General features: G+C 41.9%; 1 protein-coding gene across 3 annotated transcripts in view; it reads left to right on the top strand.

Annotated features, from left to right (window-relative positions):
• BAALC (BAALC binder of MAP3K1 and KLF4) overlaps positions 1-19,149 on the top strand; it is a 34,108-nt gene extending 14,959 nt beyond the window's left edge. The window contains exons 2-4 of one of the 3 annotated variants that reach the window (XR_008576106.1): positions 4,126-4,295; positions 13,345-13,449; positions 19,056-19,149. Coding sequence is in view for 2 of the 3 variants with exons in the window: in XM_054818496.1 (XP_054674471.1) it covers positions 4,126-4,295; positions 8,059-8,163 (275 nt within the window). In the remaining variant the exon portion in view is untranslated. Of the gene's footprint in view, positions 1-4,125; positions 4,296-8,058; positions 12,230-13,344; positions 14,166-19,055 lie in introns of those variants that run through there. The other 2 variants (XM_054818497.1, XM_054818496.1) reach the window with 2 other exon arrangements.
• Positions 19,150-23,705: the final 4,556 nt, after the last annotated feature.

Genomic DNA, 23,705 nt, shown 5'->3' with positions numbered 1-23,705 from the left:
TAAACTGGGGAACAGCTAAAACATACCCAGATATCCTAGAGACTGATTCTTAGTTTTGATTTGTAAAATTCAGTAACTACAGTTGGGTTTTGTCCATATCAAAATTTTCCAAAACTTCTGTATTTTGGGAAATTTGGGGAAAAAAAAAAAAAGGCAGTAATTCAGTGCCAGTATTTTAGTGGGGGAAAACTTGGGCAAATTTGATTTTTCAAAATCTATTCAAATTTTGAATTTGAAAATGCACAAAAAATATTATTTGGACTGCCATCATTTGGTCTAAATCATCAGATTTCATAGTGAAAGAGATTTTCGAAATGCAGTTTCTTTGTACAGATTATTTGTAATCAGTCACATCACATCTCACTCTGGGCCAGCAACTTCTTTAGAAGTCTTTAGGACACTGTTTCTCCTGTAAGACAACAGGAATCCTTGATGAATCCAGGCTAAATGGGTGAAAGGAACGTACGTCCCCTGACGCAGGGGTGGTTGGGAGCAGCGTGACTGTACGTCCAGAGGATTTAGATAGCTCAGCAGGGCAACTCAATGAGAAAAACGGGTGTAGCTGGATGCGTGGGGTTTGGGTTTGGTTTGTTTTATCGGATAACGCACCAACCTAAGCTGCTTTCTGCCGCTTGTTTCGATTCCTGTGCTACCTCCCAAGTTGTGCCAGTCCGACTGCTTGCATCATTGGGTGATGAATAAAGTCTAGGGATTGATTTCAGTTTAAAATAACCCTTTTCTTTTTTTTTTTTTTTTTCCTGGTGCTGCTGAAAAAAGCGTTTGTCAAACCGCAGCGAAAGGATTTCTATCGGGCTGGTGGGAAAGGCAAGAGTTAGCTCGCCCGTGCAGCCTCGCAAGCCAGTGAAAAGGAAGGCGACAGTGAGCATTGCCATGGGACGGCAAATTCCTTTAAGCACATTTCTTGCTGGAATGATAGACTTGGATTTGGAAGCAATGGGGCTGCTGCTTGGGTATTCTCCCTGCATCCATTGAGAGAGAACTCATGTATGTTCCTTACGAATAAACCTGATCACACGCGATGAAATACCTGCCTCTTATTATCCATTCCTCCCCCTAATGGGAACAGGCTGGCAGTCCCCCAAACCCTGGCGGACCATTCCTGAGGGAAAGGTCACCATCACGTTGGTGGGGGTTTGATGATCACCCAGAAACTCAGGTTTTGGGAATGGAGCCATAAGAATAATCTAGGCTTGCCAGTTCATTTAAAAATAAAATACATGGATTTGACGGAGCATTGTGATGGGATCTGCTGTTTTCTCTGGCCTCAGGAGGCCCACAGACTTTTTGGCAGAGAACATGAGAATGAAAACAACATTACTGAACCCATTTGTTTAAATTTCTACTGAAGCTTTACAGTGAAAGACAGAGGAGGTTATTTACCGAACCCACGCTGTGAGGATGATATAAATGCCTCGACAGTTAGCTCGGTTTAAGTGGCACTGAGGCAAGACCCTGAGCATTACCACCCTGCTAGCTTGCAAATTCTCGGTTGTACAGAAGAAAAAAGTTAACTTTTCCATTTTTGTGTATGGTTGCAAACCTCAAAGAGCAATGCAAAAATATTTTCTATTTAAAAACCAAACATGTGTTCCTAATCTTTTCTTTAATGTCGTCTCTGTTTTGCAATCAGCATTTTGTGTTATATGTCTAGTCTATAAAATAGGTGTCACTTTATGAATTGCCAACAAATCTCGTGCTCTTACTTCCACTGCTCAGGCATTCTCGCTGTAATTTCTGCTCAGTGCTCATACATAAAGGGCAAGTCATTGAAGCCTTTAAACTGTTGCCCACTCTCTAAATCACCTGTTTGCCAATGAAAAAAAAATCTAAAAATTTCTTAACTTCAGAATAGCAAACATATTACAGAATAAAATAAAAAAGCTTTTTGCACTAGTATTGGTGACCACTAGGTCACCCATATAAAAATATAGTGGAGTGATAGTGGAAGGCTCACATATTGATGCCTAGTTCATTTCTGACAAGTATTGCAAAAAAAAAAAAAAGTCTCACCCCTGCAATGCAGGATGCAACAAGGATGCTCGGGCTGCAAACTAACAGAGGACAAAAAATCAACCAGATATACCATTTTCAGGATTGCAATTTTCCATCAGCCGCCAGAAATGGACTGATGTAAGAAAAATTGTTCTGAGAGAGACAAAAAGATGCAACACAATCTGATAAATGAGCACTTGTGCTTGAACAAAGTGGCTTTTCAGCCGACAGCTGTTTCTCCAGACAACTTACTTAGAGGCCAGATGGCCAAAGGGACACACGATGGGAAGTAATTTACTAGGATGACTCCGCAGAAGGAAAAACTCGTAATTCGTATATGTTTGAAACATCCAAGATTCAATTAATGGAATTAGTATGTCATGCCTAGAGCATTTTGCCTGTTCAAAGCTGTGCTCCAACTTGTTCTCACAGCTCCACTGCGAGGTGAAGCAGGAGACGACGGCATGACTCCTGGCTTAGAGCTCTGATTCATACGTGGCTAATTGCCCGACAATTGGGTTTGGCTACCGTATCAGTCTATGCCACTTACCGTTCTGCACCGAGTCATTTTTCTGCCTCTCATCTCGCACCGTGGAGTGGTAGGAAGAGATAAGACCTAAAGCACGAGTAGATATGGGCTTTTGGGAAATGCAGGAGAGGTGAGGTTTACTCTTGTCTTACGGGAAGTTGCCCATAGATTTAGGTGGGAGAATGACATTAGTTTTATATCTGGCAGGAAACGGCAGCTTCCAAAGACTGAAGTTTGTTAGGGTTTGTTGTTGTTGTTGTTTTTAATAAACTATAATGTAATATTTTCAAGTTCCAACACAAGTTTCTTTCTATCAAAAAATAGATGATTTAGCATTATTTTTAGTGACCACCACCGCAAGTTAAACCGTCTTAGGAAAGCTCTAACGCCACCTTCTGACTTCTTAGGGAAATGCAGCGACTAGTTTGTATTTGGACTTCTTAACTCTTACCCAGCTTTAGACATTTTCAATATCAAGACATTGAATGTTTGGTTGAAGCTTTACTGATTTCAGTCATTGCCTTTGCAAGCTGCTACTGATGTTGCTTTCTACTGATAAATCGTCTTTTCTTACAGATTTCTGCGAAAGCATTCAGGACTTCCTCTGCTTCCTTTTTAATACCCTCAGTACTGTGCTTGAATTCCCGCCCGATTCATGGCAGAAGGTTTTGTTGACACAACACACACCTCAAGTAGCAATGAATTGTCATTGGTTTTCTTCATATTTATTTTTCCCTGAGTATCTGCGACTCCTTGCTTCTTCCTCCAGTTTTGATACCTGCATTGCTAGTTAGTAAATCTTTTGTTTTGTTTTGTTTTGTTTTTTCTACTTGAACATAAAGCAAAGCTCTCTGTAAATAAAATTGAGAGCTCTAATCATGCATTCCACCTGCTCTTTGTATTTGGATTTCAGACGCAGCGTTGCAACCAGATATTTAGTGCTCTGCGCTCACCATAAATTACAACTGATTTTTGTTAATGCAATAAGATAAGAAAATTCTTTTAGGCTGGGCAATATCATATTGTACAATGTATGTCCTATCCACGCAGCTAAAGCAGAAAGCAAATTAATCATTTATTTGATTACTGATAGTTGAAACAGCATGAAATATATTTTTTTCTTAATTTCTTTCCTCAACTTCTGATTAAAAAAATGTTCAAGGCCATAAATAGAGCAACCTCTCCATCTGCATCGGTCTCATCTGTCATGTTCACACCTAATCCCTTCATTTACCAGAATTAAAACAGATTTAAGGGGACCGCCTTTGGGTCCTTAGCTAAACCCTCGGTCATGCAAGCAGCTGTGTGTGTGGAGAAGCCAATGGAGATCTGCAGGTGACCAACAGGCCACTGATATGCTGCACTTGTTAACCATTTTTCCATGTTTTCATGGAGCAGTGGACTGTAGGAGAAAGGCCAAATAACGGGAAGTGTGAGGATAAAAGTGACAAAAGGAGGGAGACTGCTCCCACTGCAGTAGCGTACCGCACCTTCCACGACTTGCGCTATCACAAAAACCTGGTGAAATAGAGTTGTAAACTGCTCCTCAGGATTAATTGCACAATTTCATGTGTCCCTGCCAGGTATTCTGGAGGATGGAAAATCAGCGCCAACGGGTGTAACTACAGCATCAGCCACAGCTGGAATGCCGAACACCGAGAAGAGGAACAATGGTGGTCCTCAGTGTGTGAACCCCACGGTCCATGGCACGGGAGCTTCAACACAGAGACAGAACGGCTTCAGAGCAGCAGAGGTAAGAGTATAATTATGTCCCCTGATGCTCACCACTAGCTTCAACAAGGTCAAACTTATTTTTGTGACAATCATCCTCACTGCAGTCAAACTGTATTTAATGCCTTGGGCTAAGACAAAATGGCTGCACCACAGGCACAGCATGATTGAGCCGAGCACCTCTGACAACACCTCACGCCTCAGTGGCCACAAAATCCATGATTTATTTGGCAACTGGAGTAACACACACACTTGTTACAGCAAAAAAACCTTACACTTATTTTTTTTTCAGCTCCGTCCAGCTGTGGCATGTATTGTGCAAACTGTTTAGATGAATTAACTGAAAGGGAATGTGTTTTTCCTTAATTGCTGCTTTGCTTAAATTATGTGCACTGCATGAATTCTGGTTCATTTAAGGCTGGATGCAAAGCCCGAAAAAGTCAATGGGAGTCTTTTCAGTAACTTCACCAGGCTTTGGATCCGTTCCTCCTCCCTTCTCCCCCTTACCGACTGTACGCTTTGTCGAAGGATCATCCAGTGTAACAACAATGTGTGGGACCCCAAGGCTTTGGGGCTCGACCAAAGCCCAAACTTCTGTCCTGTCTCTCACAGGTTTCCACCCGCTGCCCTGTCTGTGTAGCAGCTGCTGAGCTGCTGCAGATTAAAGTAATCCAAAACCCGCGGCTGGTTTACTGCTTCCCCGGTTCCTCAGACGGGAAGACCTCTCAGCACTCAGGCGTGTGGTGGAACCGCTACACCCACCCCATAAGAAGCTGTCCCCTCTTGGGAGTCATGTCCTTGGGAGAGGCAAATTTAAACCCAGGAGGACCGAGCAAATGAAAAGGGAATTTGAACTTCAGCTTGCATTTGCTAACAAACACCACATTGGTACATGTGTGTTTATTTTATACCTTCACTGTATTATCTGCTGTAGTACAGAAATATTCCCTGGTGACATGGATGCTGCTGGATGTTTCCACGAGATACCGCAGCTCCAGATGCACAGGGACACCTTCTACAGCAGCATGACATCTAGAGCCATTGGTTTGCTGTAAATGAGAAACATCAATGCTTGTCATAACCACTAGCCCACGGAGAAAAATGAATCGGTCAGGTTGGCTATGGTTGAACAGAACTAACATAATTATTAATCCAATTTGAAAAAGACTCAGCAACACTTGAGAATTATAGTGTATACTTGACATATTGTTGGAGAAAATGGTTTGTCTAATTTTGTAAGGAATTGAAAAATTACTTCTGTATTTAGACTTACTAGGAAGTATGGGCAAATTCCCACAACATATTAATAATGTGAGTGTTGACAGTAACGGGACTACTCAGTGAAGCGGGAGTTCCTGACCTGGGGCTCTATGGCTCTATCCTCCTATCTTTTTCTAGCTAAGATACATTCAGTAATGTATATCGGTGCTGTAATATAGTAATTCAGCAATATATAGTAACTCAGTAATATATAGCCAGTGCAAAGAAATTTCTGATGATAAGTAGGGATTTACATTATTTTACACATCTAATGCAGGTGTCTAAGAAAGGAAGGTAATTTATCTAAATTTCTTATAGTCAAAAAAGAAATGTATTTTCCTACAGTGGAAGTGTAGTATCTAAGTTAGGCTCCAGCTCTGGTTTGCCATTCTGAATCTCTGATTCTCCACTGACTGTTTAGGGAAGTGTAAGATGAGCAGGTTTCCAATTTGGACACCTAAAGTTTCGGTGCCTGGAGTTGAGAATGTGACTATCTATCTCCCCCAACTCAAAATGTACCCATTTCATTCATCTGAATATTCACATTGTCTACAGTTTTTCTTTTACCTCTACATGCTGTAGAACACAACGTGATGCAGCACATGATGCTCTCAGGAGACCTGGGTTCTGCCATTGCCCCATGGGGTAGCAGGGGGTAAATCACTTTTTACCTCTCCGTTTCTCATTTTCTCAACAAGCTCTAAAGCATCCTACTGCCTTACCCCTACCGCAGGTTACGTGACTCCTGGTTTCAGCTGAGAGGGTTAATTGTTTTCATAGTAGCTAGTATGGGGCTGTGTTTTGGATTTGTGCTGGAAGCAGTGTTGATAATATAGAGATGTTTTTGTTCTATGGACCTGTTGTTGTTGAGCAGTGCTCACACAGAGCCAAGGCCTTTTCTGCTTCTCACACCGCCCTGCCAGCGGGATGGCTGGGGGTGCACAAGGAGTTGGGAGGGGACACAGCCAGGACAGCTGACCCCAACTGACCAGAGGGATATTCCATACCATATGATGTCATGCTCAGTTTATAAGGAGCTTGGGGGAAAAGAGGGGGGCGGGCGGCATTTGGAGTGATGGCGTTTGTCTTCCCAAGTCACCATTACATGTGATGGAGCCCTGCTTTCCTGGAGATGGCTGAACACCTGCCTGCCCATGGGAAGTGGGGAATGAATTCCTTGCTTTGCTTTGCTTGTGCGCACGGTTTTTGCTTTAGCTATTAAACTGTCTTTATCTCAGCCCACGAGTTTTCTCTCTTTAACTTTTCCAATTCTCTCCCCCATCCCGCTGGGGAGGAGTGAGCGAGCGGCTGCGTGGGGCTCAGCTGCCGGCTGGGGTAAAACCACAACAGTGACAGAGTACAGTTTGTGGTGTCGAAAGGGAAAGGGTTTGACACATGCTGCATCTGGGAAACTTTAGTATCCTCTCCTGAAGGTAATGTCGAAACAGCTTGGAAGTAAAAGATGCTGCTGATAAAAGGAGCCCTCATACCAGTGAAGGCAATATAATGGTCAGGCACCCCAAAAGCAAAGGTGGTATCCAGATTATGTCACTGGCTGACAATAACCTGGTTTGATTTTCATGATATGTATAGTCTTTGGAGGGGCCTTGTGTGAACAGGAGCATGGGGGGGTAGATAGCAAAGGAGCAGGCGTATTCGGGCTGCAGAAATGTGAAGTCATACACAGCAGCAAATAAACACCATGTTTTGCTCTCAGATCGATATGTACCTTCCACTCATGTCAGTGGAAGTTTACCAGGCATTATTCCACCTGGCGTCATTACAGTGTAAATGATGCCTAATTTACCTGGCATTCTTTACCCTTACAAACTGTCTCACGTAACACTGGAAATGCAATAATCAAACCCGCCTAACTCGGCTCTGTGTCTCTATCAGCCCGGTTCTGAATGTCCTTTGCTAGACCTACCCAGTTTACTGCGCAATATAGTGCGTTGCTTATGGCAACAAGCAGACAGACTAGGCGACGGAGAAGGATAAATTTAAATTAGGGATGCACTCGCATGCCTCAGACAGACTGACTTTTCTGAATATTTGGAAATAATCTGATGAAGCTCTGACAGGTATAAATGGTACTTGGGTCTTACATGCAGGCAGAACTAAGCGTTATTTTGAAACTATATTTTCACTTAAAAAACATAAAATAAGATTCTGTCTCAGACTAGTCACACTCAACTCCAAGTGACATCAAACGGAACCTCTAATTTCCACTTCTGGACTGAAACCAGATTTATTTGCTCCACCTTTAGAATACACACTTGCGGAGATGATAATTATAGCCAAGAGGGTTGAACCAAAGTCCACTGACGTCCACAGCCTTTATAGCAGTTATAAAAGCTTGCGTCCATGCTGAATGAGAAAGTTGCTCCACATCACAGCGCTATGTGAAGAATGCTAGAGTCTTTCTGTTTATTAAGTAGAACTGCTTTCATAAATTAGGAGGTAATCGTCAATGACTCTTTGTGTTGTCGGCGTGGAACTCACTGTACTGTTTAAAACTTTCACAGAGTAAATGGGACACACAGAAAACGTCCACAAAAGAAGTCACCATTAACGTTACAAAAAGCATCAGACAGAGTGACAGAAGGAAAACAAAGAATTGTGTCAATTAACGAAGGAAAGCGCAGGTGAGGATGGACCTAACAATGCTTCGCTGCACTTTAAATGTCATCAGTTGCTGAAGATACAAAGATCTCCAGATGTCCCACGTTGAATACAGCAGGCAGCTGCTGCTGAGTGCCTTCAGAAACAAGTCTTGTAGAAACCAGCTGCAGACACTGTAGGATGTTCAGATGTCATTTGTATAAAGCAGTGGCGCTGCGCAGACATACGCCAAAATTCATGCCATTTGGTTTTTACTAAGGCCTATGTCATCTACTTGTGTATGTCCTGTTCTGCATGGCTATTAGGATGAGGCTGGGTGATAAGAGGTACAGTTCATTGACATTTAAAATGAAAAAAAGGAAATGAACAAATGAATCTGCAATTTTAGTCACACGGGGATTTGAGCGTGTGCATTCAAACCCGAGGAGTTCATTGAAAGCGCTCACTTTCATAAAACTCAAACCCAGAGATCTCAGAAAGAGACACATAAGTGACTTCCACTAAATCTCTCTTAAACAATATATATTGGTTATATATAGTTAAGTCATATAGTAACCTTTTTATATATCAATATTTTAATTACTTAGTTTAAATTTATTTTCTGTATTGAGGAAATTTAGGTCTTAAAAATGGTAACTTTCATATTGATCAGCCTTACTTGAAGTTCCTAGTCTTAGGTGTAAGGCAGGGTTCTGGCTACTTGGTCATTTATATGTGCCCCTTTAATTATGTTGAGGCCCAAACTGACTTGGAAAAAAGTGATCATTAACATTACATGAAAATAACCATAATTCTTAAAACTATATTCCAATGACAACTCCAAAAATTAACTTTATTTGATCAGATATAGTTGATTTGCTGTGCCGAACTTATTTAATTGCATTGTAAGCATCCTGTATCATAGTACTCTGTGTTTATCATAAATATACAGCTAAAAGGAATATAAATGTTTGGTGTAGTAAAGACCAGGAATTAATTCAACATATTACTTCTTAATAGAGAAGTATGTATAGTTTGTATATTTATCAAAGAGGTAAATTTATTTGCTTTCCCCATCAGACATATATGACTATACTTAGAGGGCCATTTAAAATAACTGTTCAAAAGTTGTTCATAGCAAACAGATGGCATTGGGAAGAAAATCCATGCATGAAGTAAGAAGTCCTGTAAGAAGTCCTTTTTGCACGTAGGCAAATAAGTATAAACAGTATTGTGGGACTGAATCCTAATTTATTCCGTATTAGGATCATTTTAATAACTTGCTGCTAGGTGTGTAAGTACTTAATAATTTCCTTGGAGTACAAGTCAATGCAATAAGGAATTGTTTATTAATTATTCTGACACAAAGGCAAACTGAAATCCAGAGTCAGTGCGAGATTTTTGCATACAATATCATACGTATAAGAAATAGTGATTTTTAGATGTCCTAAAAAGGGGCAAAGAACTTGTGCTAACCTTTCTGCAGGCCAGCGTGTTATCTGGTAAGTGATCTCGTGCTGCACATTTACGAGAAGAACTACAAAATGCTGAAAACGGTGTTGTATGGGTAAGACAACGGCAGCCTGCGTATGTCCTTCCAACTCGTGGCATTCTGCCAGCTTGCTGGCAACATCACAGGACGGGAAGGGGCTTGACTCACTCTAACAATAAACAGTGGCTGCAGCAGCTCAGCAATATTAATTTAGAAATGGATAGCCATTGCTGGTGGCTGTGTACGGACCTAATTGAAAGCACAAGTTCAGGATTCTGCGTTATTTGCGTAGAGCGGAAGATGAACCATTTCAGATCTGTGCCAGACTTGAAACCCACTTCTGTTTCAAAGGATTTACTGGCAGAGAGAGTGCGGCATAAACCCATATGGTACAGGAAAGCCACAGAAAGCGACTAACGATGCCGGTGCGTGAAAGGGTAGGGGGGATTTCGAAGGCAGGCAAAAGGAAAGGCTCATTGTGTAAGAAGCTGTTTCACAGATAGTTGCCTTGGGTGGTCACCACGTTAGGGTGAGCAGATGCAAGAATAAAGGAGTCCTGACAGTGAGGTGATTTACTAGCTAAGAAATTATTTTGTAATGATGTGCTGACCAGGTGCATCTGATGGCTTGGGTCACACGGCAGGAGCAAGCCTGCAGTGCTGCATGGCACGTCGGTATGAGAAACAGCCCCAGCTGCGTGTCAGCACTCAGCAGGGAGGCAGTTTTTGACTCTTGTATTCAAAGCATGAGATGTGACAGGATGGTTAGCAGGACATGGCCTTGGTACACGATTATCTGGGCAATGCTACAGACCTTGCTTATGCTGACCACATCCCCCCTCAGGGTGGCAGCTGTGGAGTGGTGAAGGCTGACAGCTCTGGATGGCCCCTCTGTCTGCTCACGATGACTTTCCTGAGTTACTTCAAGATCCCACAAACCTGTTTATATCCTGAAACTCAACTTTAGGGCATTCAAAGACTGGATCCAACTTCAGTGACGTAAACTGTGTCTAGTTACAAGCAACTTTATAAACCCTTCTCATGTAACACATTACTGTTCTTATTCATCAGGTGGTAACTGAAAAGAAATTACATTATGTCTCTGGTGGCTTCTTAGTTCTTGATGTGTACGTTTCCAATGACCTTAATAAAACTAAGAGCATGTTGTGGAGATGTGGATCCTGCCTCTGTACATAAGTAGGGTTATGTTTATGTTTTCTTTACTTTCCTTCTATTAGAGACAACCACCAGCAGAAACAACCAATTTGTTTATAAAATAATATTCCACTTTCTATAATTAAGGGTGACAGAATCTAGTCTGTACTGCTTAAGACAATTGAAAGTCCTAAAAATAGATTCCTGTTTCCTGCTTTAGTGGAAGAAGCAAGCTCAAAGAATCACCCAGACATTTTCACTCCAAGTGGCCTTCTTAGGAGCGAAGATTCTTATTTACAGGGTCTGTTCCTCAAGTAGCATCTTTCAAATATAACCGACTCAAATACAGGAAATAAAATAACCACATTAGAAGACATAGACTTTTAGATAAAGGACCTGCAGACATCTCTGTCTTCTTATATAATGGGCTTTTTGAAATTTAATTTTCCCCAAAAAGATATTATGCCACTTAATTTGCTCGATGTCCCTTGGCTGCACATGAGGATTTCTACAGCTACCCTGAAACAAGATGCTTTCTGATGGAATGATTTGCCAACTTCTGGTAGGTTTTTATGATTTACCTGAGTTCACGTTCTAAACAGAAACAAACTTACTTTGTTATGTTTCCATAATTCCAATACAACCTATAGGTAGGATTTTCCTCTGATGTTTATATATATTTTCTTTCACTATGTGAGAAATGGAATCACTCAAAAGAAAGTGGACATCGGATAAAGGAGAGAATTTACAGTTACCTATAGACATCATTGGGCAAATTCATCTTCTCAAAGACTCAGTGCCATTTTATCTTTCAGTATTCCTTCATCTTGTCCCTTATGCTTCCTTAATGTCATTCATCGTTTCACCATTACTGTAGGACGTTGACTGGAAGACGCGAGTTTACAAGATACAAGTTCTGTGTGACAGAAATGATCTTGTACTGAAAAAATAGGAAAGTGTAATTATTGTGTAAGCAATAGATGAGGACTCAGTTAAACGTGTATTCTTGTTAGCTAAATGTCTGAGATCCCATACAAAACAGAAAACAGATATTTTCTATCTTCCTAGTACCTTCAGATACACATATATTCATCAGTGCATGTTTCTGTGTGCGTACATTGTAACGTCTTTAGTGTGTCCTTCTGTTCTGCAGTTCAGGCATGGTTTTTTGCAAACCTTTTACTTTTGTTTTTAATTCTGACACCCAAGTGTAAAATGTTTTAATGTTTGAACTGAAATCTGTTTTACCTGCCTTATGAAAAGAATGAGCTATGTAATTTGTGAACAGAAATGGTGTTTGAAAAAACAGGCTTAGTTTTACTTGGAAATAACGAATAATCTATCTAAATTCAAACTAGACTAACAGGAACATTTTTGTACTCTCATTTTATCAGCAAATTATTGAAGATTGACCTTGAACTTGAAAATTAAAATAAAGAAAATTTTTAAAGTGTCTGTTAATTACTCCATGCATTTTACATTCCTGTGTTTGTGGCTGATTTATCTTTAAGAGCTAAGACCAAAGACTGTGAAGGCATAACGAATGGTTCCCACCTCCTCTCTTCATAGAATCAGAATATCTCTGTGTCTGATGTCCTCAGGCTGTGGCTCATGGATTGTATTGGTCACATCAAAGAAGCCAAAATACATATATTACCCAGAAGAAATTGCTGTATGTGCCAAAGAGGACTTAGGAGGTCAAAATGAGAGGAATTTCAGCTCTCTAATTAGGAATGGGAGAGTTTGTGGTTGCTGTCATGGCTAAAGTGGAAGATACTCGGAATCTGAGACATTTTCTCTAGTAAGATGTCATATTATTGGGGGAGAGAGAGGAGACCAAGAACTGAGAGTTACAGAGCCAGCTCAGAGTTGCCTCTGTAAATGGGAAAGTCGGTACACGCTGAGGTAATCCTTCCCCGTTACGCAGCCTTGGGCAGGTCCCTGCTGAAGCACACGGCTATTTCTGGCACGCCACTTTAAGGAAGTCGGGAAGAGACGAGCAAAAGCAACCGGCAGCCTCGGAGGCACGGTCCCCCCGGATCGTCCGAGGAAGCACGCCCGCTCAGCGCGAGAGAGCACTGATGGAAGCATGCTTCTGGTCTTCCTTTACATTGACTGGGAAGAAGACAAGAAGAAATGGACTTAAGAGGAAGTTGGAAAGTTTAATGCTAGAAAATAAAAAACTGAGGATCAATATGTATTTGACAGATCGTTTAGGAAAGTTTGTTAAGGTCACAGTAGATGGATACCTGCCATGTGGTGTAAGGACAACAGATTTTTCATTTCACGTGTTGTTCTATAACAACCCACAGAAACTCCAGTTCTACTCAATTTTCTAGAACCTCTTGTTCTCCAAGGAGGTCTTCCCTAAAGTAACCTGTGAATAAAAAAGGCATTTGACGTACGGTATTAGTCTTGTACTACTCAGGGCTCATCCAAATATAATGACTGTGGGGAAAAGGGTTGAAATGCTCTTAACAGGCATGACATGCTCATGAAATCTCCACTTCTCCTTTGGTGGTAATGATAGCTCTTTGTCCTTCCTCTCTTGTCATTTTTACCAGTTTGCACCCAGAAGATTCATTATTGAGATTACTGTGTAAGAACACAGAATGAGACAGTCCTTGTCCCAAGGGGCACAGAATGTTCTCTGAGACAAGACATGGAAAGTGAGTATGATCAACAGCAGAAAAAAAAAAAAGAGAGAGATAAGGAGAAGGATGACTCTGTATGTTACCCGTGTAGGAGTGTTTTGCTGGTGAGGAATGTTTTGAAATCTCGGAGAAAATTTGTATGGCACGGCAATAGATAAATAAGGTGTATATTCAAACTTGCAAAAAAAGACATTTATTTCTGAATCTTGGGAAACACTTCAGTGCTCACATAGGAATGGCTACAGGACATGCTATAGTCATCAGAAAGGCATTATCAAAAATGCTACTGTGGAAAACCAAGTAGGAGAATGCATAGAGTCAATCCCAGTTAGGCTTCAGGATATAGCTATATCCTTTTCTTCATGCAGAAGATATTGAGCATTTCTGATATGTTTGATATAGCCATATACTCTTCTTCTTGCACAAGATATTAATAATTTCTGGTGGTTTTGAGACCTTCCTGTAATGTGGTAAACTGAGCATGCAATGAGTGCCTGCTGCAAAGGTAGCCAAATGTGAGAGGAGGATTAAAAAGTACCACAAGAGACAGCAAGAAGAGAATCCTGCTTGGGGGCCTCCCTGCTATACACGACAGGTGTAAAAAGCTCTTTTTTATATGCGCCCCAGTGACATACCAATATAGACATTACTTTAGTGAGGGCTGTGCATTTGAGTCCCCATTAAAGGCAATATATCTATGGTGTTTAGAGTTTTCTGTGACACTTAAAAAAAATAATCAATGAAATAATGACAAATTCTAGTCAGTACCTAGTGCAGAAATATATCCAGCAGTGTGGAAAGAATGGCAGCCAAGTACAATGCTGAAGAAAACAGCGCAAAGCTCCTGCCAGAGAAATTGCACGGCCCGTGCTAGCAGCAAAGCTGTTAACTGCCTCTTGAAAAGATTGGAGGTCTCCAGGACTCCGGTGGCAACGGATTAGCAGCCGGCAGCCTGATTCACGTCCAGCAAGAGCATCAGTGCGGGGGGCGAGAATAGAGATACGGTTTATTCTCCCTGTTTATTCGGTGCAGGTGTTGTAAATGTATGAGGCAACTAGAATACAAAGCTAATAAAAGATCCTTGCTCCTGCCTGAACTGGAAAGCACAGGGTGGATAAAGTAGCTGCTGTGTTGTTTAACCTGTGCCATAGAAGCAAACTCATAAATTTTACGAATAGCATTTTTCTGTTTTTCAAAGTTACACTAAGTTTTTAAGATAATTTTCCTTAGTGCCAGAAAGGGTTACTCTTGCTGAAATATCATCCCCATGCTAATTGCCTATGCCTCGGGTGTTGTCTGACAAGTAGCTTGTTCTCTTTGATTCCTGGCCAAGTTGCTGACACAGCAACTGGTTTGTTTCCTGTGGAAAAGGAAGAACAGCACAAAGGAACAACTTTCGGATGTGCCAAAAAGCAAAAGGATCTGGGGACACGAGGAAGCCGTAGTCCAGCAGTCAGGCGTGTAAGAGCCCATGGGGATGTGTCGAATTCTGGGGTCAGACTGTGCCTTGCAAGCAGAGCCCTTGGTGCTGCAGGGAGTGACGAAGGGGGAGAGCTCGTTGCAGGTGAAGCCCCCAAAGCAGTTGGGGTTTAATGGACTCGGCTCCTCTCATGGCTCTGAGGAATATGTGCCGAGGTGGCATTTCTGAAATTAAAGCTTATGAGGTGCTATGTGTTCCACAGCGCTGCGTCCACAGTGCGTCCACAGTAACTTTTTATTCCACAGTGAGGCAAATTTGGCCTCATATTTTGAAGAACTTCATATGCTGTGATGTTTCGAAACTAAATCTTCGGTGTCCTCAGGCCAAGCATCCCCCATTGCACTAGAGCCTTCCCAGGTGCCTCCTTCCCAGATTTTCTCAGTGAAGGATGTGGAACAGGTACCAGAAAGAAATAAGATGTGGTGGTCTAAGATGCAGAGGTACAAGATCTCTTGTTCTGTCCCGTTATCATCCCGGGGTTTTCAAGTCCTCCTGCCTGATTTTCAGATTTTTTTTTTCGGGTAGCCTGTGCATATTATCCAGAGTTAAAAGCCATTCTCCAGTCCATGAGTAAACTAATGGCAAAGCTGGATCATTAATCTAGGACAAAAAGTGAGCTGATTCACCAGAAAAGGTATTTGTTAACATATGCCACTTTAACAAGATAAAATCCAAGTTTATTTACAATAGCTCCTGGCACAGAAAACCTCAAACACTAAAATGTAGGAAATACTCTAATCTTAATGGTAGAATTAGGATGTTCATAAGCAAGAAGGAAGAAGGGAGAATGTAGTATCTTTTCTTTCAGGAGGATTGAACATCATTTAGGTCCTGAGTGAAAGAAGTGGTAGGATATCTCTGTAAATTCGTTCCTACCAAGCTTAACAGACTGTTTGGAACGAGCAGTTTTAAATTGCTGTGGGTGGCTGCTGAGGAAAAAAATAGGGTTGAGGGAGAAGGAAAAAGAGTGGTGTCACAGGTCAGGACTGAGCTGTGCTGCCAGTTGTATTAATTAGCCTTGCCTGCACACTCTTGCATTATAATCAGTATTATTCAGCTTTAATTTAATTTCCATTAACCTTTGCAAAACACCCACATGTTTGGATTCAAGGAAATATGTCTGGGGCATTACTGCACAGATAGAAAGAACAATTTGCTCACAGTCAAAAAGCAGCTTAAGAAAAGGCACCATAGCTAATCAGCAGCCTATTCTTTACCAGCTACGAGGAGCTGTCAAATGCAAAAGGCATGAAAATATTTATGGTCAATTGTATCTGCTCTTACCAGGAAATAAAAATATTGGGCTTGTTCATGCAATGCAGATAGAACTTTCCAGGTCACGCTTAGTAAGCGATTTAATGTTCAGTTTGCCTGGCTCAAGGGCTGAAGGACTGATTTGAACCTAAAACATCAGGTGCTGAGTCTTGCCCATGGCCTTCAGCCAGCCCTTCTGTAGTGCTGTGGCATCTGCCTTACCCTCAAATTGTCCCCCCCCCGCACATTTTTTGCCACTTCATTCAGAGTATTACTATAACATAATTTTTGCAGCATGTTATTAGACACCTTAATATATTATAGAGACCATAATTTTACTGATTCTGACTTGGACCTGGGGAAGCTAAAGCTCATGGTCAAAACTGCCAAGCACAGGAGCAAAGTTTCTTCTCACTGGTTCACTGTCCAGCCACAACCTCACCCAAGTAGTATCATCACTTCTGGGAACTGTTGGGATGTAGAGAGTTCAATATTAATGGACAAGTATCGCGTTCTATGCAAATGATATTCATTATTCATGTTTCCGATTCAAAACTGTCTTTCAGATGAACTAACAATTTTAAAATCATTGCTGAGGCAAGTATTTTACACCCACTCCTGGAGTGCAGTTCTTTACTGCTCTAGCTGGGACTTCACACCTAGCAAATAAAGATTTTCTGTCCCTTGTCTGTGTTTGATATCATGGCAATCTTTTGACAATTTAGAAGAATAATTAATAAATACAACAGATTAACTTCCAGAATACATACTGGACCACATTTTCAGCAGAACATTGCTGTTACTGCTACTTACCTGTCTGCATGCTGTGTTCTCTTACAACACATTATAATCACTTGCGACCACGGTAAGAAAGCTGCTTCTTAAGCCTGCACTATATAGGTATTTTTCAATTCCCTTTAATAAGCTCTCACTGGCATTTCATGTTGCAACTGCATTTTTATCACGGGGTGAATCTACGCTGCCAAATCACTTAGCTCCAACGCTTGCTCCTGGATCGTAGTCCCAGACCATCTGTACTTCACCTAAGCACACGTGCATGTTCCCTCCCACCAAACATGGGAACAAAACAAACTGTTCCTTCTGTGGTAAAACCGGGCTGTCCCAGGAGCTGCTCCTTGCAGGTAGCACGGGTTGCGCTGTGTCTCTCTCCCTCTGCCCTACAGAGACCTCTACCACCCCACAGGCGTCTCAGCCTGGCGTAGCCGTGGATGCCCATCACATTATGCCCCAGGGCACGTCTCACAGAGCATTGGCAGCAGGTTATAAACAGCTTCTCTGAGCTGCAGAGCAATCCTTTAGTTACTCTGGGAAAAGTGTTTTCACACATTGCGAAAGCCAGTTTCTATCAGCTCCTCCTTTCCAGCTTCCTGGGGAACACCACCTGGGCAGCCCAACAGCAGTCCAAGCCCTTAGCGTTTACATCTCCATCCTCCTTCTCCAGGCAGAACAACCCCGCACACATTTCTTGTTTCTTCCCCAGCTTATCCTTCCTCGGATCTTGCATTTGTTCAAACGCATTTCCCCATAACACAACACTCTTTCCTCTTTCATTCATCACACATTTCTGTCCACCTACATACAAGGATGCTCTCCACTCACCTACACAGTCACTGTGCTCGAGTCACCAGGGCTACCCCACTGCATCAGAAATTACAGTCTGGGTAGAATCAGTTGTTATCTTGCGTCATTACTGCAGGCTTGGGCCTACAAGGGGCTGTTCACAAAGATGCCACAGGGCTCTCAGAAGGGCTCTCCATGTCCTCCATCGGTGCCTGTACTGAATTTTAACTGCCAGACCTCCAGGCCAGGGTACCAGACTAAACGGTCAGTACAATTTCCAGGGGCTAAAGAAACACAGCTTATATGCACAGCCAGTAATTTATTATTAGTCTAATAAAAATGTTAACAGTCACATAAAAGAATGACTATCTGTCCAGTTATTATCGTGCTAACACCGATAGTCCAGATTGTGCAGTTGTTACAGCTCACTCCCAGGAAGGGTACTGCTGCTCAGCACCCACCCCGCTGTCTGGGGCTGTCCTCCTGCCCGGCCCCTCTGCATCCTAGGGTCAATGGCACCGGTCTGCTCCAAGAAGGAAGGGAGGAATATGATGTTAGCGTTCATAGTTTTCCACCTCATCTTCTCCAGGAGGAGTATGACTGATGCTGGAGGGCATCTTCCTCCTTACTCTGTCTGGAGTAATTTTTATAGGTTTTCTAATGCAGTCTGATTACTTGCTCTTTCCTCATTGGTTTGCAATTCCATGTTTTGCTGAATTTGCTATATATAGCATATTTTACTTATGTTGGGGGCTCGTTGTTCTCTTTGTTATCCCTAAAACATGGTTAACCCAATCTACAGGGTTTAACGCAATCCACAGCAACTAATAACTGATCATGTGTGATTTGTGCTTAGAGTCCTGGCACCTTAAGTATCAATCTGCCTTGCACCTCGAAGGCTTCTGCTGTCACCCTGTGCTTGTAGGTTTTGGTTTTTTGGTTTTTTGGGTTTTTTTAAAAGTTTTTCATTTATCTCGTCTTATAAATTTGTAAGGTCTGGGTAACATTTAATTATATACCTGGGAAAATCGATAAATTAATCCTTCCAGAACTGACCATGTTTTACCCCTTTTTGATCAAAGTGACTAGCATAATTCACGGCATTTCATTTAGGTGGATATTTTGATGACAGATCCAGACAGCTGTGATGTAGTCCTGTTTATTTATAGAGAGTATACAAAGTCAGGTTGCCCTGGCCATGGCAGGATGGGAGCAATGGGAGATAATTTCTCTAATGCCTCCAAGCACTTGTGTGACCAACATTTGCTGAAAAGTTTTTTCTCATCTTTTCTCATGGCCACGTCAGCACTGCTTCTCTGACTCAACACCCTTCGAGTTAAGCACGCCTCAGGACAGAAGCAAGTGATCCACACTCACAGTCTCTATGCTCTCCTTGGAAGATCCTGCAGTGATTCAAAGTTTGTTCTTCTCATACACTAGAGAACCTTCCACTGGTGGTTTAAGCACATGAATTACATTGCAAAGCAATGAGAAGTTACCCCAGGAATGATCAGACACCCTGTCTCGGGTGAGAGCTCATTCATTCAGAACCAAGGAGTGGTAACTTCTCAAATGCATTTGATTACTTGTGGTTATCCACTTAGATTAATGGAGGAGTCTTTCTTACTGTCTCAAGCACATTTTGTTTTGGAAGTCCACTGTCACAGGTATTAATAACTAAGGGCTTTTATTTTGGATTCTTTTGAGGCAGGCAGAAGGCTGCTCTCGAAGACGAGGTATTGCTGGTTCTTATTTATCACATTTATCTTTGCCTTACGGACCTCTCCAGTGGTAAATTAATGAGCTTTTCTTATTAGCTCAGGATATACTGATGTCTGTCTTGTACTGAGCACCCCAGAGCTGGGGTCTCATGAGAGCAGAGTAGAGGGACAGAATCACCTCCCTCGACCTGCTGGTCACACTTCTTTTGATGCAGCCCAGGACACAGTTGGCTTTCTGGGCTGCAAGCGCACACTGCCGGCTCACGTTGAGCTTCTCATCAATCAACACCCCCAAGTCCTTCTCCTCAGGGCTGCTTTCAATCCATTCCCCACCCAGCCTGTAGTTGTGCTTGGGATTGTGCCGACCCATGTGCAGGACCTTGCACTTGGCCTTGTTGAACTTCATGAGGTTCACATGGGCCCACCTCTCCAGCCTGTCGAGGTCCCTCTGGATGGCATCCCTTCCCTCCAGCATGTCGACCACACCACACAGCTTGGTGTCATCAGCAAACTTGCTGAAGGTGCACTCGATCCCACTGTCCATGTCGCCAACAAAGATGTTGAACAGTGCCGGTCCCAGTACTGATCCCTGAGGAACGCCACTTGTCACTGTTCTCCACTTGGACATTGAGATGATGACCACAACTCTTTGAGTGCAACCAGCCAGCCAATTCCTTACCCATCGAGTGGTCCATCCATCGAATCCATGTGTCTCCAATTTAGAGACAAGGATGTTGTGTGGGACAGTGTCAAATGCTTTGCACAAGTCCAAGTAGATGACGTCTGTTGCTCTTTGCTTGTCCACCGATGCTGTAACCCCATCATAGAAGGCCACCAAGTTTGTCAGGCACGATTTGCCCTTAGTGAAGCCGTGTTGGCTGTCGCCAATCACCTCCTTGTTTTCCATGTGCCTGAGCACAGTCTCCAGAAGGGTCTGCTCCATGATCTTGCCAATGCCAGGCACAGTGGTGAGACTGACCGGCCTGTAGTTCCTCAGGTCTTCCTTTTTTACCCTCTTTAAAAAGTTTTTGTTCAAGTGACGCTGATTTTCACTTATACTAAGACCATTGCATAACACACTGTCTATTATTAGCAAAAAGGCTTTGGAAGGAGTGTCTGTTGCACATTTTCATGAATAGCTTTGTATTGCAAAGGTGGTATAAGGTGACTTAACTGTGGGACAAAATCAATGGGTTTGTATTTTTTCCAAGGTTTTTGTTTATATAATTTTATACAATATAAAAATAAATTACTTTTGTGTGTGTTCACAGGTGAAAACAGCATCTTTCTTTATTCATTCAACGTGTATTATGCTGCTGCTGTTCTCCCACAATAGTCTATAATCCAGAAGAAACCATGTTGCTTTACTGTGAATTAGTATGAAAGTAGAAAGCTCTGGTAATGCAGCTTTGATTTTCTTCCCCTTTTATTGCTTTCAAATTCAGAAACAGGTTAAAACCAGCACTTGAACTGACACAGCCAGAGTTCCTCAACATAGAGCAGTTTTAGATTCTTCCAAATTGATAGAAATTGGAAATTTTTTTCCTGGCATCTGACAGTTTCACTCACACAATTCATGTAGAGCTCGAACAAAACCTTAGCTGAATTATCCTCTTTACTCCCAGAAGTGTAGAAACCTTGGATTTGCTATTGGCTGAAGAAAAGACACAATGCAATTGGCAGAGATGCAGAAACATGTATATCTTGCCAAAACAGGCAGAGAGAGGAGAATGGAATGAAAGAAACATGAATTATGGAATTATGGATAAATCAGTACATTGGATTAAATCCTGATGCTAGCTATATCAGTGTAAATCAAAGAATATGTTAAAAAATTTTATATGATAAAAAAATTTGTTCTTTGTCTTCTATTAAAAATGTTAGTATCTTTTTTTAATATAATTTGCTCCACAATACTTGCTTATACACCTTCACTTGAGTTTTGCAAAGGAAGCTGGATTAATTTCGTGCAAAGTATAATGAAGCATGTGTTAGTATAATGCAAGTGCAGAGAGGAGACTAGAAACAAAACACTATCTTTGTCTGTTATTACTGATTTGAATTTATTTTCAGTCCCTTCACGCAGCAGCAAATAACTGTTCTTGAGTGGTGAAGAAGTTCCTAGATGCTTATTTTCAGTTCTTACCCTATGCTAGCTGTTATGACATTTGATGCACAAAGAAGAGACAGTAAAATTGGATTTATGAATCCAAGGGCTAGCCTGAAAAATCCTAGCTACATTACTCCAATTGCATTTCCAGTAGAAATTGAGTTGGGTGAGTTAAACTGATTCTGGTCTTGTCTATCCATTTTGCTCTACTGACATCTTGAAAAGGTCCCAGGAACTGCATTACAGTACTTTTGGTATGGAATTTCCCTTCTCTTTCTGACCTCTGTAAACAGTGCTGCCATCCCTGGATGTCCCTGCTCCCCTTTTTAGAGACACGGACTGCTTGGTTGGCCTAGTCCCTGGAGTGCTGTCAGTATCTTTAGGTCTGTCTCAGCTACCAGCCATGATCAGCTTCTCCATCTAGATGCTCAGTAGACCTATGTCCTCTACTACTATGGTGGGATTGTTTTGCTTATCTTCACTTTTCACTATAAAAGTCATCGGTCCTAGAGCATGGTACCACTGCAAAGTTGGACCAGACATAGAACCTCATCCCAAACTTATCCCTAATGCAACCATTAAAAACAATATTCCAGGAGAATGTGTACTTCTAGCATATCATGATCCCAGCTGAACCTCTCAGATGGTCCTTAAACTGCCTGAAAGTTTGAGTAAAGGTTCACCAGTGCATGGGGAGACCACTGGTGGCATGGGGTGACTCGCCATAGTCATTTGTGCCCAGATGGCCCAGCACAGGTATAAATGCAACTTACAGAAGTGCAAGAGTAAAACTAAGGCCCTGAGGCAGAGTTGCAAGACAGTTAAAACCGATAATGAATATTTAGCCATTGCTAAGTCATTGTCCTCTGCTACTGCGAGGATCTGAACTGTGTTCTGTTGTGGGACCGGGACATCACATCAATGTACATGAGTGCCTCCGTGGAAGGAGACATGAGCATCCCTATCATTCAAGGGCAGTTTGGGTCCTCTAAGGACAAAGACAACCATGACGATCAGGCTGCTGTTGGCAAGGAAGGCCAGAGAATTCTCCCATGAACCTTAAGCATCTCTTTGCCTCACAGAAGCTCTCTAGGATCCAGGAGGTGATAGTATGAGTGCCTTTCACTTTCCCTTTATAAGAGGGAATGCTTTATGGATACTTCTCAGCCATATTCCCAGTTTGGAAATCAGGACCACAGGCCTTCATGAACTAATGCTCTGAGAAGGGCAGGTTAGGATTCCTGTGTCACAGACATGCATAAATCCCACCTCGCATCTCAGGGTTCTCTTTTCTTCTTGCTTATATGCCACTTTTTGCTTTGCTTTGTCATTCTGGATGCTTCATAAGATCCTTAGCAATTGCCCAGAGCTGAGCTTTATACGTTCCATCCCCATCCAGCAAGTAAACTCTCACCCAGCCTCCTGTCTGCCCTGTTCAGAGAAGCAAAGAGCCTCCTGGTCTTTCTCCTCTGCTTCTCATCCCACTGCCTCGGAGATGCCTGTCCCTTCGTCCCTTCCTCCTTGCCTCGTGGCCTCCCTTCTCTATTTGAAACTTTATTTTTTGGCTTTTGGCTTCCTCTTTCCCCTTGAACACATCCAGTTACATGGCAGAAAGTCCAAGAAAGAAAATGAAGGCACAAACATGGAACAAGTACACTGTGTTACAAAAATCATGTAAAAATGCATAACAGAATAGTGTTTAGCCCCTTCTCTGACTCCCCTTCTCTCAAATCATCTGTCAGTTGACAGCTGATGATATCTTTGAATTACCAAAAGTCTGCTATGCCAGGTGGGAAGACAAATTTGAATGTTAACTAGACGTACTCAAGAAAATGTACTTTTGTGCTTAGAATCAATAATTTGCTAATGAAGCATTTTTTTCTGTTTACGACCTACTGACATTACTACTGATACATGCTAAAGCCTTTCCTTTCTCATTCATTATTGGCTTTGTCTATTTTAATTTTTTTTTTGATCTAACAATATTTCATATTTCATTTTCCTGCCCTAATTTGTATTTGAGATGCTTTCACACTCAACACAGGTGGCTCCATAATCTTTCTGACTACAAATTCCTGGAGGGAAAGGCTTCATTTCCAGACATTGACTGGTGATATAATGGTTG

This window comes from Grus americana, chromosome 2 (genome assembly GCF_028858705.1).
Source record: "Grus americana isolate bGruAme1 chromosome 2, bGruAme1.mat, whole genome shotgun sequence".
NCBI lineage: Eukaryota > Metazoa > Chordata > Aves > Gruiformes > Gruidae > Grus > Grus americana.
Note: the sequence above shows the minus strand (reverse complement) of the source record. Positions and strands in the feature narration are given on the sequence as shown.